General features: G+C 38.0%; 1 protein-coding gene across 50 annotated transcripts in view; it reads left to right on the top strand.

Moving 5' to 3' along the window:
- The window catches only part of LOC124137436 (titin-like), a 228,112-nt gene that overhangs the window by 105,799 nt on the left and 105,110 nt on the right, over positions 1-17,203 (top strand). For 39 of the 50 annotated variants that reach the window (XM_048390069.1, XM_048390071.1, XM_048390070.1 and 36 more), the window contains 7 exons: positions 1,290-1,331; positions 3,221-3,247; positions 5,809-5,904; positions 11,513-11,577; positions 12,579-12,731; positions 13,986-14,189; positions 15,617-15,838. In XM_048390069.1, the coding sequence (XP_048246026.1) occupies positions 1,290-1,331; positions 3,221-3,247; positions 5,809-5,904; positions 11,513-11,577; positions 12,579-12,731; positions 13,986-14,189; positions 15,617-15,838 (809 nt within the window). Of the gene's footprint in view, positions 1-1,289; positions 1,332-3,220; positions 3,248-3,877; positions 3,944-5,808; positions 5,905-11,512; positions 11,578-12,578; positions 12,732-13,985; positions 14,190-15,616; positions 15,839-17,203 lie in introns of all 50 variants that reach the window. The other 11 variants (XM_048390054.1, XM_048390048.1, XM_048390043.1 and 8 more) reach the window with 11 other exon arrangements.

Here is a 17,203-nt window from a genome sequence, read left to right on the forward strand (position 1 = left end):
TTTATGACTACTTGGAAGAGTCCAAATCTTTCTATGGGTAAATATTAATGATTTAAGATTTGGATTCTTCCGGTGATATTTTATTATGTAGAATATTTGAAAGATTCCAAACTTTCTATGGGACTAAATATTTGAAAATAGAAATTTGTTTTCTTTCAAAGGTAGCTTTTATTCATCATTCAGTGTCTCTGAGCATTGACAGATTTAGTACGAAGTAATGATTTACCTTAGTAGCAAGTAAAAGAAATATGGTGTTACATTCATGTAAGTTTATTCTTAAAATATTGGATCAAATTAGGTATTGACAATTAATGCATGGGACACTGAACTTGTATGTTGAATAATTAATTACACGTTGACAATGTTGTTACTATTCATTGATAATGTTATTTTTTGTACAATGTTTATTATATATATATATATATTAAAAGGTTAAAACTAATTAACTCTGCACTTTCTTTCAGGTAATATTCTGTCATTTATTCCTGTATTTTGTCTTAATAGTTTTGTTTGTAATTTATTGCACTGATTTTTGTTTAAAATAAAAATAACTTGATCTTGGAAAACAAACACCACTGACATCACTTTACTTGACCTATTAGAGACAATTTACTAAGTTAGCTTCAGTGAACCCGTTTTCTGTGAAATTTAAAGAAAACCAATCTGGACCTTTCTAAAGTAATTGCGTTCAAAACAGTACTAAATTAATTTCTTAACATGAATATAAATTTGGGATGTAAACAACAGCTTGAAAACATGATATATATTAGGGCTGTTACGATTCACTCACATATTAGGTGAATCAAACCGTATCCATTTATGAATTGAATTTGTTATTCATGGCCACTAGAATCAAATATTTATGAATATGCAATCATGTGTATTTACATACCCTGTACCTAAAAATATCCATAAGAACATATTATATGTATAGATTTCTTTCAAAGACAACACTCTTATAATATTTAATGTGACTGTATTGTGGTCACTGGTCATTATCGCTTTAGAGCAGATACGAGTACCAGGATAGGTGCAGTAAATAAATGTAAAATATATTATTAATTAAAAAACCATGTCAATTATTTTATTTTGTTATTATTTCACTGAATATAATAAATAATACATCAACTGCTGACTGGTTATTGTATTCGTGAATTAATAATCGTATTCTTTACCCTATATTCGTGATATGAATCGTATTCGCCTCATAGTGTATTCGTTGCAGCCCTACTATATACCATACGCAGATATACACAACACAAATGACGGCTGTGAGGTTTATTTTTCAGGCAGCAACCGAAACTCCCGAGATTCGGGTCTGTTCGGACGAGGTGAATTAAATAAATAGCCCAAACTCCTTTAGTGAATTATATCCACAGCGTAGCAGAAAAACCAGCAGCCTTGTTTTGCTTGCTTTCCATCATAGGCACATGGTTACACCAGCTTCCAGGTTAAATGTACTGCTTCATTCATGCCAGATCTGACCACACCTACTTCCCAGATCTGTCCAACCATGGTTGTTCATATTGAATGGGTGGCGCCTGTGTATGTAAATTAAGTGTTGTGGGTGGACTGTGGTGGATGATTGACAGGTCCAGGTCATGTTGGTGGGGGAGTGGTTCGGGTGCTTGGAAGATGTTGTAGGTTGCCGTGTGTTCATGCAACGGAATATTTCAGCACTTGTAACGGTGTTTATGTTAGTAGATAGTAGCCTGCATAGAAAGGGGTTATTGTAAGTCATTTGATTGACGTTGATGATGTCACATTTTTATTACCTCTTAGTCTTAACTGTAAATAATCACATACAAAAACATATTAAGAATTGATTCATACGTTGTGGCTTTGTAAACCATGGTTTGGAGTTGGATGAAAATAATATCATTTCTAAATTTATATGAATTTATCTTCAGTTCGCCTGACTGTCAGGGAGCCTGGTCATTGACCCTCCATAATGTACCTATTTATCAGTATCGGTCCCTTCTGTGAGTGACATGTAGAAGTTGTACGATGAAAAGGACAAGCTGCATTTGCTTGATAAAGGTGTCAGAATCTACACTAAAACTGTTGCCTTAATTGTAATAAAGAGATTGTTTATCCATAAGAACTTGTGCTTCAGATAATGTATGTATAAAACACCTGACTTCCAACTTATTCGGGGAGGTGGGGTAGCCTAGTGGTAAAAGCGTTCGCTCGTCACGCTGAAGACCCGGGTTTGATTCCCCACATGGGTACAATGTGTGAAGCCCATTTCTGGTGTCCCCAGCCATAGATAAGTACACACTCAAATTTCATTCTGATCTCCCTGGGGAGTATTTGAAGTGTGATCTATAGTTTTTATATTTTATCAACATCAATTTGAACTTTTGTGTTTCTCCTGTATTTCTTTAAGTTTGTTATCTCTTCCCCAGACATTTAGCCCAAAGTATGAATTTATTTTGAATGAAACCCTCACAGCTTTCACCATGAATCACCGATGCACCAAGTCTTCCCATCCAAACTTTAATGTCTTTGTTTGTTTCCAAATCATCCATAACCACAGAGGCTGTCTAGACTAGAACAAGATCTGTTTCTTGCTGTAGGGGTGTAGGTGATCCTAGACAGGTAGCATTCACGAGTCATCTCTTGTTCCTCTCTCTGATCTGTCAACATCTCTATAAACTCATCGTCAGCTTCAGGCTGTGACTATATCCATCTTCAGAGCAGATGATTGTCATCATTGATTCCATGCAGCTCCGGTATATAAATATAGCGTAATGAGCTCTCAAAGCTTCATGTCTAACTCTGTATCAGTTGAGCTTTTGATGTAACCATTTTGCCCTTTTGTTTAGAAGTAAGTACGGTAAGTATGTGACTGCAAAATGGTTGGTAGGAGAAAAATATATTTGACAGTATATTTATAGAAAATAATGAGAATCAGAACTTAAAAGAAAATGATAAATTTCCTTGTCCTTGGTTAAACCAATAATTTCATGGAAAAAGTTCAGTGATGAAAACGCTTTAAATAAAAATCAACAAAAATGCTTACGGTTTCAATGAAATGCATGTTTCAATGTGCCACTGTCAACAGCATCTTTGACAACTAATACGTAAACAATTTTACAACAGGAATGAAATCTTGTATTTAGATCTGTTTAAGATAAACTCCACAAGCACTTCTTAGTGTTATAACCATGTTCATTCTGTTCGTTCCTATGTACACCTAGATAGTATTTTGTTTCAGATACATCGCGCCTGTCTGGTTTCCTAGGTAACCAAAAACTCCTCGTTGGCCAGACTGTTCGTTTATTAACCCCCACCTGGCTATGTCGCTCCGGCACGCCATTAATGTTGCGACTTGCTTGCGCCACCAATCTGGCGTCAGACATCTCTACGTGCAGATTACTCCAGCAATGGATGGAGTCAATCACTGCTCTCGCAATGACAAAATTAACAAATTTCTTTTAGCTCAACATGGGATGAGACAGCTGTGAATTGTAGGTGCCGGCTCGGGTTAGAATGTTACATATTTTGCCTCTTTTTCTTCAAATGACATTTTTGTGTCTCTGAACAAATTGTATAGCTTAGCTTGTGTTTTTTAGTCACTACATAGTAACTAGTGGTCAGCTACGTATATATACAAGTATATCGAGCAAAATTTAATAAAAGTAGTTTTTAACAATTTAAAAATCTAAAATGAAATTGTATAAGTTAACACATTTGATAGTGGAAATGGATTTCTATTTATAATGTAGAATATTCCGGCCCCAGCCAGCATCTACCCTTCTGCTGCATCCTGTCCACTCTGCTGCACAGACTTGTAGCTTTTAAAAAAACGTCACTCATTTAGTCTAGAGTCTGTACTTTTGTTTTGTTGAACTGCACTTTGCTTTCATCCAAGGGAGCGTATTCGGGTCGTATCGCAGTGATCAAGTGTCGATTCTCACTTTTTCTGGGGCATTACAAGGTAAACCCTGTCCCTGTGTATCTGGGTGTTGGACCTCCCATCTACTATCTCCACCTGCGTCCTTACGTCCATCTGTCCATGCGTCCATATGTCCATACGTCCTGCTTCCACTTGCAATACTAAATCTATTTGTGCACAAAATCATTTTCTTTGTTTTCTATTTAATGAAGTCTGAGGATCAGGATATCTTTTTCTTTAGTTTAATATTTGTATTCTTGTTTCTTAGTTTTGATAAAGTAAGACATATCTGGATTATTTCTGTTTTAAGAATGCAACATCATAAACACCATATTAATTCTTGTACATTGGTATTTGAAAATGAAGACAAACCTCTAAAAGGTATGTCCATATGCACAAGGACACTTTCACAGTAAAAGAAGTAGAATTAGTTTTAAGGGATGTAATATTAGAATAAAAAGTTAATTACAAAATATTTCGTGTCCAGTTTCTCAGACTGCCCTGCTTAGGGTAAAGGGTTTCTTCCCACCAAAATACTAAACCAGATAACCCTACATTCTTTCTAATCAAGGTGAAACTGCGAGATTATTGCTAGTCCTCACTTGTCTTCACTAGTCTTCACTGGTCTTCACTGGTCTTCACTGGTCTTCACTGGATCATCTAACCCCACATTCGACTCTAACACATGTATCTCTAATGCCAACCTCCGTGTGGCCTCCACTTCACCTAGCTAGAGACATTTAACCAGTAAGAAATTGTGGGCATATCAAAACCGCGTTGATGAGAACTAAGTATCTTCTAACTAACTATTTCTTTATTTTAGGATTGTTTCCAGGCCACCAACTGTCAATTCTTGCTACCCAAACTCTGAAAAGGGTCAAATCCTGTTTGGCAGTTTTGGGATTCAACAGTTGCAAGTGAACAAAATTACTGAGAATAATTTAGAATCTGTGTTTTGATTTGTTTTCAGGAATGTCTCCTCTTCTGCACAGAGCTAGGCAGATTGTTGCATCTACATGTGACTACAAGTTCAAAGGTGGTCACATGACATGCATGAACCCATGACCTTTCCTCTTTGACCTACTCAAGATATATCCGATATTATCTAATGGCCACTGCTGTCACAATGTCTAATCATGGAATGGAAACTGAGGTTTCCGAACTGATTGTAGTTTCCGAACAACTGATTGTAGTGTGACTCATTAATTCTGAATCAAATTAACACATCAATATGCATGTGGCACGTTCAATAATTAATAATTTAGCAAAGGAATTTTTAGCTGACAAGTGTATTCCTGGAATGCTCTGTGTACAAAAGCATCACAATCAATTTGGTGCATACTCCCAAATCATTATAACCACTTTTAACTCATTAACTGTGCAAGCAAGAATGTTTGTAACCACGTATTACCTGAAAAGAAATGTACTCTTTCTAAGTACGATATATTGAATTCTAACAATGATCGATCCCTTTGTACTGCAACCATTATACTCTGTAATTTGATCCCCGGCAGGTCTATGCCACTCAGATAAGTCTCGTGTGTATTTAGGATTGGGTGACGAGGTGGGCATCATGTCTTAGCAATGAGCACAAGGCATGAAAGCATTTTGTGTCAGCTAGCAGATCAAAATTAAAATTACAATGGTACTTTTGAAACAATTCATTTGAAAAGAATTGAAATAGGTGCCAATATTTCAAAGTTAGTGTTTTGGAACCAGTTAAAATTTGGTAGTAATCTTTTTTGCCTTTACAATAGTGATAATCTAATGATTCTGTTTTAGATTTTTTTTCAGGCGTTGTGAAGCAGAAAACAAGCACCTGTCACAAATGCTGTCCGAAATGTTGTCACAAACTGCTATGTACAAGTGTATGTCATGTGATTTCTTTCTCCCCTCATGCTGCATAGGCGACGACTTCCTGCCGCAGTCCCCTCTGTTCGGCAAACCTCTGTCAGAGCAACACGTGTACTTGCCTTATTACGAAGGGCAAAAGATGCAGAACCGTAAGTTTCGGCTGAGTCTGGGCACACAGAACATCGGTGTAGTCCGTCCAGCCTGACGCCTTGTCGATTGCAGCCCACCCGTCATGTAGTAGATTCATTGCCTTTTGTTTTTGCAGCATCTTTTGATTAGATTGTCCGTATTGATTTGGCTTATTTTGATCAGTTTGAAAATAGATGAGTACTTGTCATATTATCAGATCACAATTATAACAAAACGGGGTCACAATTTTGCCAACCACGCCTATCCTTTCTCCACTCCATTCCCACTCAACCAAATTGAATTCACATACACAATTCTGATATATATTCTAATTAATGTTTTAACTGTGTTGGGTGTTTGATTGTAATATAATGACAACTACTCATCAATTTCTGTTGTTTATTACCCGTAGCTGAGAAATAGTCATGCAGGTGTGGTGACTTTCAAATCCAAATTTAGACTAATCGTCTGCCTCTGTTTTAGGACTTCATGTTCTCTAAAGATATGAATATATGTAGTTTTTAATGTTAACTGAATTAATAAACATGATACTTCGTCTTGACATCTTTGACGTTTATTTGAAGTTGCTTCGAAATTTTGAAAAGACAACTATGATGTTGAGCCGTCTATTTCAAAACTTTATGATTCCTCTTGAGACGTGACATTAATTACAATGACATTTGGTTTATGGCATTCTCTATGTGACAGTTATGGCATAACTCTACTTGCTAGTCTCACAGTTAGACTTGAGTATTCCAGCTACTGAACCATGAACACTTTATGTCACAGCGGTAAGCTCTGCACTTGATTCATTCTTCCATTTAAATTCTTTATTTATTTTGTTCTCCGCCCATCAGAGTTCTGTTCAAGTTTTGTGGTATTGGAGACACTGGAATGTATTGTTCTATTCAGATGGTGCCTCCATCTCATTCACACCAGCTCTTCTATTCAGATGGTGCCTCCATCTCATTCACACCAGCTCTTCTATTCAGATGGTGCCTCCATCTCATTCACACCAGCTCTTCTATTCAGATGGTGCCTCCATCTCATTCACACCAGCTCTTCTATTCAGATGGTGCCTCCATCTCATTCACACCAGCTCTTCTATTCAGATGGTGCCTCCATCTCATTCACACTAGCTCTTCTATTCAGATGGTGCCTCCATCTCATTCACACTAGCTCTTCTATTCAGATGGTGCCTTCATCTCATTCACACTAGCTCTTCTATTCAGATGGTGCCTCCATCTCATTCACACTAGCTCTTCTATTCAGATGGTGCCTCCATCTCATTCACACCAGCTCTTATATTCAGATGGTGCCTCCATCTCATTCACACTAGCTCTTCTATTCAGATGGTGCCTCCATCTCATTCACACTAGCTCTTATATTCAGATGGTGCCTCCATCTCATTCACACCAGCTCTTCTATTCAGATGGTGCCTCCATCTCATTCACACTAGCTCTTCTATTCAGATGGTGCCTCCATCTCATTCACACCAGCTCTTATATTCAGATGGTGCCTCCATCTCATTCACACTAGCTCTTCTATTCAGATGGTGCCTCCATCTCATTCACACCAGCTCTTATATTCAGATGGTGCCTCCATCTCATTCACACCAGCTCTTATATTCAGATGGTGCGTCCATCTCATTCACACTAGCTCTTCTATTCAGATGGTGCCTCCATCTCATTCACACCAGCTCTTATATTCAGATGGTGCCTCCATCTCATTCACACTAGCTCTTCTATTCAGATGGTGCCTCCATCTCATTCACACCAGCTCTTATATTCAGATGGTGCCTCCATCTCATTCACACTAGCTCTTCTATTCAGATGGTGCCTCCATCTCATTCACACCAGCTCTTCTATTCAGATGGTGCCTCCATCTCATTCACACCAGCTCTTATATTCAGATGGTGCGTCCATCTCATTCACACTAGCTCTTCTATTCAGATGGTGCCTCCATCTCATTCACACCAGCTCTTATATTCAGATGGTGCCTCCATCTCATTCACACTCGCTCTTCTATTCAGATGGTGCCTCCATCTCATTCACACTAGCTCTTCTATTCAGATGGTGCCTCCATCTCATTCACACCAGCTCTTCTATTCAGATGGTGCCTCCATCTCATTCACACTAGCTCTTCTATTCAGATGGTGCCTCCATCTCATTCACACCAGCTCTTATATTCAGATGGTGCCTCCATCTCATTCACACCAGCTCTTCTATTCAGATGGTGCCTCCATCTCATTCACACCAGCTCTTCTATTCAGATGGTGCCTCCATCTCATTCACACCAGCTCTTCTATTCAGATGGTGCCTCCATCTCATTCACACCAGCTCTTCTATTCAGATGGTGCCTCCATCTCATTCACACTAGCTCTTATATTCAGATGGTGCCTCCATCTCATTCACACTAGCTCTTATATTCAGATGGTGCCTCCATCTCATTCACACCAGCTCTTATATTCAGATGGTGCCTCCATCTCATTCACACCAGCTCTTATATTCAGATGGTGCCTCCATCTCATTCACACTAGCTCTTATATTCAGATGGTGCCTCCATCTCATTCACACTAGCTCTTATATTCAGATGGTGCCTCCATCTCATTCACACCAGCTCTTATATTCAGATGGTGCCTCCATCTCATTCACACTAGCTCTTATATTCAGATGGTGCCTCCATCTCATTCACACCAGCTCTTATATTCAGATGGTGCCTCCATCTCATTCACACTAGCTCTTATATTCAGATGGTGCCTCCATCTCATTCACACTAGCTCTTATATTCAGATGGTGCCTCCATCTCATTCACACCAGCTCCTAGTTCTCCCTACCGCTAAACAACGATCGGAGGACATCTTCACTTCGAAACAGATTTTGACATATACTTGATTAAAAAATTACAAACTGAACAAAAGAACATTCTGGAATGGAAAATAGATGGTCTAGATTGTATGAATACAGACACGAAGCCCATAACTGTCATTCGGAATACCCTGTATGCTTCAGTAGTATTTTGTACAGAAGAAATTATTAAATATTTAAGACTATATTCTAGTTTGCTGAAATTAAAGTCAAGAAACCTTGATCAGGGATAGAAATTAACATAGGAAGTCTTCAAGCTTGACTAGTGATAACATATAGGAACTCCCCAAATGTTCCTCATTCTACCAGCCCTCAGGGTACCAGTTAGGAACTCCCCAAATGTTCCTCATTCTACCAGCCCTCAGGGTACCAGTTAGGAACTCCCCAAATGCTCATCATTCTACCAGCCCTCAGGGTACCAGTTAGGAACTCCCCAAATGTTCCTCATTCTACCAGCCCTCAGGGTACCAGTTAGGAACTCCCCAAATGTTCCTCATTCTACCAGCCCTCAGGGTACCAGTTAGGAACTCCCCAAATGTTCCTCATTCTACCAGCCCTCAGGGTACCAGTTAGGAACTCCCCAAATGTTCCTCATTCTACCAGCCCTCAGGGTACCAGTTAGGAACTCCCCAAATGTTCCTCATTCTACCAGCCCTCAGGGTACCAGTTAGGAACTCCCCAAATGTTCCTCATTCTGCCAGCCCTCAGGGTACCAGTTAGGAACTCCCCAAATGTTCCTCATTCTGCCAGCCCTCAGGGTACCAGTTAGGAACTCCCCAAATGTTCCTCATTCTGCCAGCCCTCAGGGTACCAGTTAGGAACTCCCCAAATGTTCCTCATTCTGCCAGCCCTCAGGGTACCAGTTAGGAACTCCCCAAATGTTCCTCATTCTGCCAGCCCTCAGGGTACCAGTTAGGAACTCCCCAAATGTTCCTCATTCTGCCAGCCCTCAGGGTACCAGTTAGGAACTCCCCAAATGTTCCTCATTCTACCAGCCCTCAGGGTACCAGTTAGGAACTCCCCAAATGTTCCTCATTCTACCAGCCCTCAGGGTACCAGTTAGGAACTCCCCAAATGTTCCTCATTCTACCAGCCCTCAGGGTACCAGTTAGGAACTCCCCAAATGTTCCTCATTCTACCAGCCCTCAGGGTACCAGTTAGGAACTCCCCAAATGTTCCTCATTCTACCAGCCCTCAGGGTACCAGTTAGGAACTCCCCAAATGTACCTCATTCTACCAGCCCTCAGGGTACCAGTTAGGAACTCCCCAAATGTACCTCATTCTACCAGCCCTCAGGGTACCAGTTAGGAACTCCCCAAATGTTCCTCATTCTACCAGCCCTCAGGGTACCAGTGGTGCGATTGGCTTGGGGCAGTAGGCTGTTTCTATCCCTGCTGATATAACACTTTTAATTTGTTATGTTTTTACTTATCTTTTATTATATTTTGCCTTTTTTTAATGTACATAAAACATATCAATGTATTTATTTGGAAATAAAATCCTTGTAATTGATGATCTAAAAGAAACACTATGGATAGAACATTGATATGTTTTAGACAATCTTAGAATGTTGAGATATTGTTATGCATTATGATTTGCTTGACCCCTAACATCAAGGAATTAATTTTTATTTTTAGCTGTTGATATGAGATATTTAGTCAGCTGTCATTGATACTATAGTAATTCTCCTGGTACATGTGCATTTTACTGAACACATATCTGCCATTTTGTTTGATGCTACTGATATATCTGCTCACGACAGCATTACTGTCTAAAAAATTGGTCAATGAAACCCAAAATAAGCAGAAGTAATGACCCCTCTTGCATTTGTATGGTTTAATATGATAAAACCTTGAAATTAAATATCAAAGCAATAAAGGAGTAAAAAATTTGGTGCCTAAAAATTACATTTACTTTTGAAAGTATTTCATTCACGTGTGTGAAGCAAGCTCCCCAAACACCCTGTTATTGGAGCAAGACGGTTAAAAATAGCGTCTGAAAATCTTGTGCACTTTCCTTACCAAAATGGCAGAAAGTGTCCAGTGAAATGCATTTTTGCCATAGTCCCTTACTCAAAGCATGCATACCCTTATGTTTTTAGTACAAGCCTTAAATTACTATTTAAGTGTGTGACTTACAATATCAGCGTGTTTTGTTAACTAAGAAAATTCTACCAAATTTTCAGGTTTAGTCCTTGAAGCAGCCGAAGCTTAGTTTAAGTTTTAAGTAATTCTATGTTTGTGGTAATATGGTAAAATGGTGTATTGTTAATGACATTGTATTTGATTATTGAGTCATAATATAGTATATATAATATGTGATGAAATCAGGAAAAATGTAAACTTTCTATAGAAATGGCAAATTTGCTATTGTTAGACCTAGAGTGAAGGTTCTGTTTTTTGTGATGTGGTAATATGCCTGCATATCTAGCTGAATACCTTCATGCTGCAACACTCCTAACAACTACTAACAATATAAATCATCACGTATATCAACATTCATTTTTCTTGTCATATGTTTCTGTGTTATGTGTTCTTGTAATAAATGTTTACATGTATGAATATATAAAATGTAAAGAATTTTATTTATAACAGAATTATCAAATTCCATAAGAGCCTGAGTTTGCATAATATTAAAGATTTCTAGTTTGATCATTCTTTTGAGAATAATGGTATTATCTTTCAGGTGCATCACTTCATTACATTCATCAGATATACATAATTTCAAAATGGCCGACATTGACGTCTGCTTTCTTTTACAGGCGAGGACAGTCTGTCCTTGGAGCGTGGTGGCAGCATTTCCCCACTGGATCAGTCATTTGAGAAGGTCAGTTTGGTGTCTGGCTTTGTCATGAATGATCATCACCAGCATAACTTGTGTGGACACCGTCAATGTCCGTGACAACATCGATGTTGTGACATCTTGTGATTAAATCAGCATGCCACTACACACTCCTCTTTATTCTAAATGGCTTTTCACATGGAGATGAGGCCAGAGTAGTCTCCCTGGAATAGTTTTTCTTCTGAAAATCGTCATCCATCAATCAATCTACATAATATCAGTGATCAATCAATCACGGAAAAGTATTTTACATTAACTGTTAACATGAACCACAGCAAGCAGTCTTGGTGCCACAGTTGTAATTCCTATAACATGGGCTTACAACTGTCTGTGCAGTAAGAGCCCCTTCTGCAAGTGTGTACTAGAAAAGTATATTTGCATGTCAGACAGTTTCCGATGAGGCATGGCCAGATTGTCATGCTTGGCTTTAGAACAATGTATTTGTAAATATCTTGTATAAATGATAGTAACTTTCCCTCTTGAACCAGGAACTGCTGCACCTCTTCTCCCAGCTCTGAAATATTGTTATGTTGGCTTAATTGGCTGTTTATGAATACACTCCCTTGATCTGCTGAAAGAATTTTGAAAATGTAGTGTGGGACAAAATTGTTCAGTCTACTGTTTGTTTAATCTTCGTTTTCAGTGGACTTAATGCCTTATATACAGGCTATCAATGTCAAAAACTAACATTAATAGACTGACAGTTGACAAGATTTTGGACTAATTGCAGAAGTTGCAGATTGATATACTTTGATCATGTTATTTGACATTTTTTATGACAAGTTTGTCACTGACATCAAGGGAAGGTATTTGCCAATCCTTAAATTCATTTAATGGAATACACTTTATTATTTTGTAATCTCTACCTCATTTTTTGATATTTTTTCATGATTTTGATTCTCCCAACACCCCTTGTTTGATCTGTAACATGGCTTACGCATGGCAGTGATATTATTTGGTTTGTGTTGCTTGTCTCCCGATCTTAGGATTATCAGTTGCGTCACGCAACCGACCCCCGAGGGCGCGTTATCAGCGAGATTGGTGCCACAATGCATTACCCCTCCTACCTGGAAAAATCCCCCAACTACGAGGCTGAGATGATGTACTACCGAGGGGAAACCCTCTCACCAAAGGATAAGGTAAAATGGTGGCCATCTTGGATCTAATTCTGCATAAAATGGCGGCCATATTGGATTGCTGATTAGTTCATTAAAACAAGAACCAACATACTCTCACAATGAAAATATTGTGCATCATAAGAAGAAAATAGACAGAAATGCATGAATTCCCTGATCCACTAAGTTGTTGCCACATGGAGCTAGATTAGTACTGTATCACATTCATCAATTAACAAGCATACACTGCACGTATTTGCACCTCATTGTAATCTGGTGTTCATATATTATTTTGTGAGTGTTGTTGTCATCTTGTGTTCACGAACCTCTAAATTTAGTTTGAACCAGTATCTTTTACAATTCTAATTTCATTTAAAGCTATATTAATCTACTTCCAGTCTTTTAAACAGGTATTCCATGGTGGAAGAATAAAAAACAATGTATAATTGATTTACTGTTTATCAATATTGACCAAAAAAACTGAACTGATAATATTTTTATCTATGAATTTATCTGGAAATTCTTTTGTTAAATTCAGTGTCTATGTTATACCTTAATGAATACACGAAACACAAATTTTGATTCAAGTTTCATTTTAAGCCCTCAAATGGCAAATTGTATAAAGCTTTATGGTCTGTTTCAGTTCAGTGTTGTTGCAAAAATGTTCAGTATTGTCACTGTAACAATTGGAAAAAGTTTTGTAAATTCTGTGGCCCTGTTGTACAAAGTGGTCTCAGCAATATGACATTCGTTAGTCAGTGTCGAAGACTTGGAATTATGACCGTCTTCGGGCTAAGATCGCTTTGTGGAACAGCGCCAAGTACTGTTCAAGTGGATTTCATGGCACCAAACTGCCGTGATCATTGTTTCATCCCTGGAATATCTGTCATATCGTAAGATACATATGTATTTGGAAGTATTTTTTTTGTGTGAAAGTTTTGTTTCTGATCTGATGCTATAAATATTTTACTTTTTTTTTTTGTTGTATTCTTACAACACTGCCCAGGTCCAGGAAAAAGTGTTAATTTGAAAGGATGCAGAACAAGTATATAAATATGATTCCAATATTTTGTACATGTTTGTTTATAAGTAGATTGTTCTGGGATTACAACAATATTATAACAGCATTTGTCTGTAAGAAGTTCTTTCTGGAATAAATGAAAATGAATCTAAAACTGTAGTAAAGCCCTGACACTGTTGAACTGTTTCTGGACGTGTGGCAGTGACCCTGTGCATGGATGTGCTTATTTTTGTGTTTTTTTGTTTACGTCACACCAGGATAGCAAATCGCGAATGGACAGTGTTTTTGGCGATTACTCCATTTCAACCCTTGGCCGAGACTCCACTCTCGGTAGAGATTCCACCCTTGGCCGTGACTCCCTCAATTACGAACCTCAGTTTCGCTCAATGGGGGATAGCACGGGCGAACTAGAGTATGATGACGATTTGAAATACATGGCTGACGAACTGGCCTTGAAGAAGGTAATAGCTATGGAATGGTGCCAAAGGACATTGCCATCAGTTTGGGTTTTGCATGGGCAGCAGTAAGTGTCTGCACCCACGCCATTCAGAATGACCTTCACCTTGACCTAGACTTTTCAAAGTGCCATCTTTCATTCAGAAGTAGTCTTGTAGACCCTGGATATTGGGGTTCGTAGCTTGACAACCTTTGTGGTTATGTTGATATGTCCCAGTATATGTTGTAACTCACTGCGGGCACACGGTGGAATGGTATTGTTTTCTGAAAGGTTGAATTTCTATGTTGTTGCATGAGGTATGTTTTGATGTTGTTGACTTAACCCTTCAAACCCCTGTAGATGTAGATAGAAAACATATTCCTTGTTGAAAATGTTTATTTTTTTCTGATATTTTGGAAAGAAAGAAAGTGACATGTGTCAATTATCTCTTTCATCATCAAACAATATTTTCAAAAATATTTGATTCAAACGTATGAATGTGAATTTTGACTTTCCACGTTCAAATTCAGAAAAGTGGAAATTATTGCAATTTGTTTGGAAGGCAACCAATATGGCAAAATTAGTTCCGTGAAGGAAACATGAGACCCTGTTTTTTCCAGATTTATTAGTTTAGTTTTGTTTACACTTCTTCCTCATCATGGGATGATGGACCATGATTGGACGTTGGACCATGATGGGACGATGGACCATGATGGGACGATGGACCATGATGGGACGATGGACCATGATGGGACATTGGACCATGATGGGACGATGGACCATGATGGGACGATGGACCATGATGGGACGTTGGACCATGATGGGACGATGGACCATGATGGGACGTTGGACCATGATGGGACGATGGACCATGATGGGACGTTGGACCATGATGGGACGATGGACCATGATGGGACGTTGGACCATGATGGGACGTTGGACCATGATCAGATTGAGCCTCGTCACATTTTACTGACAGGTTGCAATTTGGACAGCTCTTAGGATGAAATTGTGAATGTTACATTCATGTTGTGCCTTTTTTTTGCATGATTATTAACAAAAACCTCCAGTGAAAAGAGTTTTCGGTTTTTAACGTAAAATATTTACATGTTTAGTATATGATGCCAAGTTGTGAGTTTTGATCAAGATGAAGTTTAATATACTTTTTCAACTCTCAACATGGAGAAGATTGATACATCTCTCAGATGTCATTATATTCCATATTTCCAAAGAAAGGAAAGAAAAAAGAAGAACAAAACATTAATTTTACACCTATATCCTTGTTTAAATTTTGGAATTATTACAACTTTTTTCAGTGTGAAAGATTTATTACCATTTTATTCAGTGCAAAATTACTTACCTGAGCTGAAGGTTTTTATTAGTGGTAGACCCTGCTTTTCATGTTTTTTGTTTGTTTTTGTGTCTAACAATTTTTGTTTTTTCCTGCACTAGAAACAAGATTTAATGTTCAGCGAGGATTTATATGCCCGTGAGTCCATTAAACTTGGAAAAGAGGCTGCGCCAATCTATCGTGATTCGGCGTACTCGGTGGAGGCGCTCTCCCCTGCCTCACCTAAATACATCGACGTCGTTTACCAAGGCGATATTTCTGGTACAAGCAGTCTTAACGAAAGTTTCAAACAATACCCCGATGACTCTGTGTCTCACAAAGAGGTAAACTTTCAAAGTGTACATGACGACATCAGTGATATACAATGTATGACCATGACATAACTAATATTGGTGAATGGATTGTAGGATAATCAGTAGAGTTGTTTTTGAAACTTCATATTAAGACATAAAAATGATATTTATATCCTGACCCTTTGTGTAAGACTTCAGTGATTGATTGGGATTGATTGGGAACTATAAATGTGTTTATAATGGTATGATTTATAGCTTCCAACTTAAAAATATTTTTTATGGGCCGTTCATGGATAAAACATTCATCTATAAGAAAACATCATAATTCTATATTAGTGTGCTACATTTTGAGCAAATGAATAAAAATATGTGCATTTGCAAATTTTCGTCACTTTCTAACGTACAGTGACATTCCCTCTGGTCACAGGTTAACAAACATGGCAGCACTTGTCCTATTTGGCTTTGCCGTAAGCAAAATGTTGTAAAATGGGAATTAATATTGATATATGAAGCTGGATCTTTGTCAAATGGACTTTTATTAGATTTTCTACATCAGTGTCCCTGCACTACAGCTCGAGCTGATAGTGATTTACAACATCATACCAGCTGACATCCTCTATCAGCCTGTGGCAGAATGACAGTGGTCCAAACTTTGTGTCAGTGTTAAGAAAAGTAGTTGCACAGTTCCATGCATATATAAAAACTAGAATTTAGTTTAAAGTTTAAAAGTGCTGACATAACAATATATTATTGTCAGCATTTACCTGAATTTCAGTGCTACATTTTCACAAATAGTTTCTCAGTCTCAACTTTTGTGTTCTTCACAATACGCTTGTTGGTCAAATGGTTCATATAACAGATCATTTTACAATGTAAAAACTAAAACCTGGCTGTATAATCTTGGTTTAGTCACGTTTTGGATGAGATACTTAATATCGTTTGAATTAGCTGTGTTTTCCAAATGCTTGTAACAACGTGTGGTTCAACAGAGCTCAGCTCGAGTGTCACAAGAAGTGACTCATTTACGTCATTGTGGAGGCACATATCCAATATCACTCTTACACAAAAACATTTCCCATTCTGAATAACAGATAGAAAAAATGTATTGGGAAAATATATATGATAAGGCAGTGTTTTATGATATCTTCCGCGTTTGCGATGTTGGCGATATTGCTATTTAAGATTTCATTCACAACCGTATCAGGGGACTCTTACTGACAGACTTACTGACTTACTTTGAATAGGTTCAGTGGATGCTGAATCGGATGTCTAACTAGTTTCATGTTTGAAATGTTTCTGTTTTCCACTGGTGTTTGCATGTAGCTGCATGGTTCTCAGACCCTAGTCCTGTTTTAACAGTATCAATAGACCTTTTTTTCAGGTGCACATATTTTT

This window comes from Haliotis rufescens, unplaced genomic scaffold (genome assembly GCF_023055435.1).
Source record: "Haliotis rufescens isolate VD_foot unplaced genomic scaffold, xgHalRufe1.0.p SCAF_80, whole genome shotgun sequence".
Taxonomy (NCBI): Eukaryota; Metazoa; Mollusca; class Gastropoda; order Lepetellida; family Haliotidae; genus Haliotis; species Haliotis rufescens.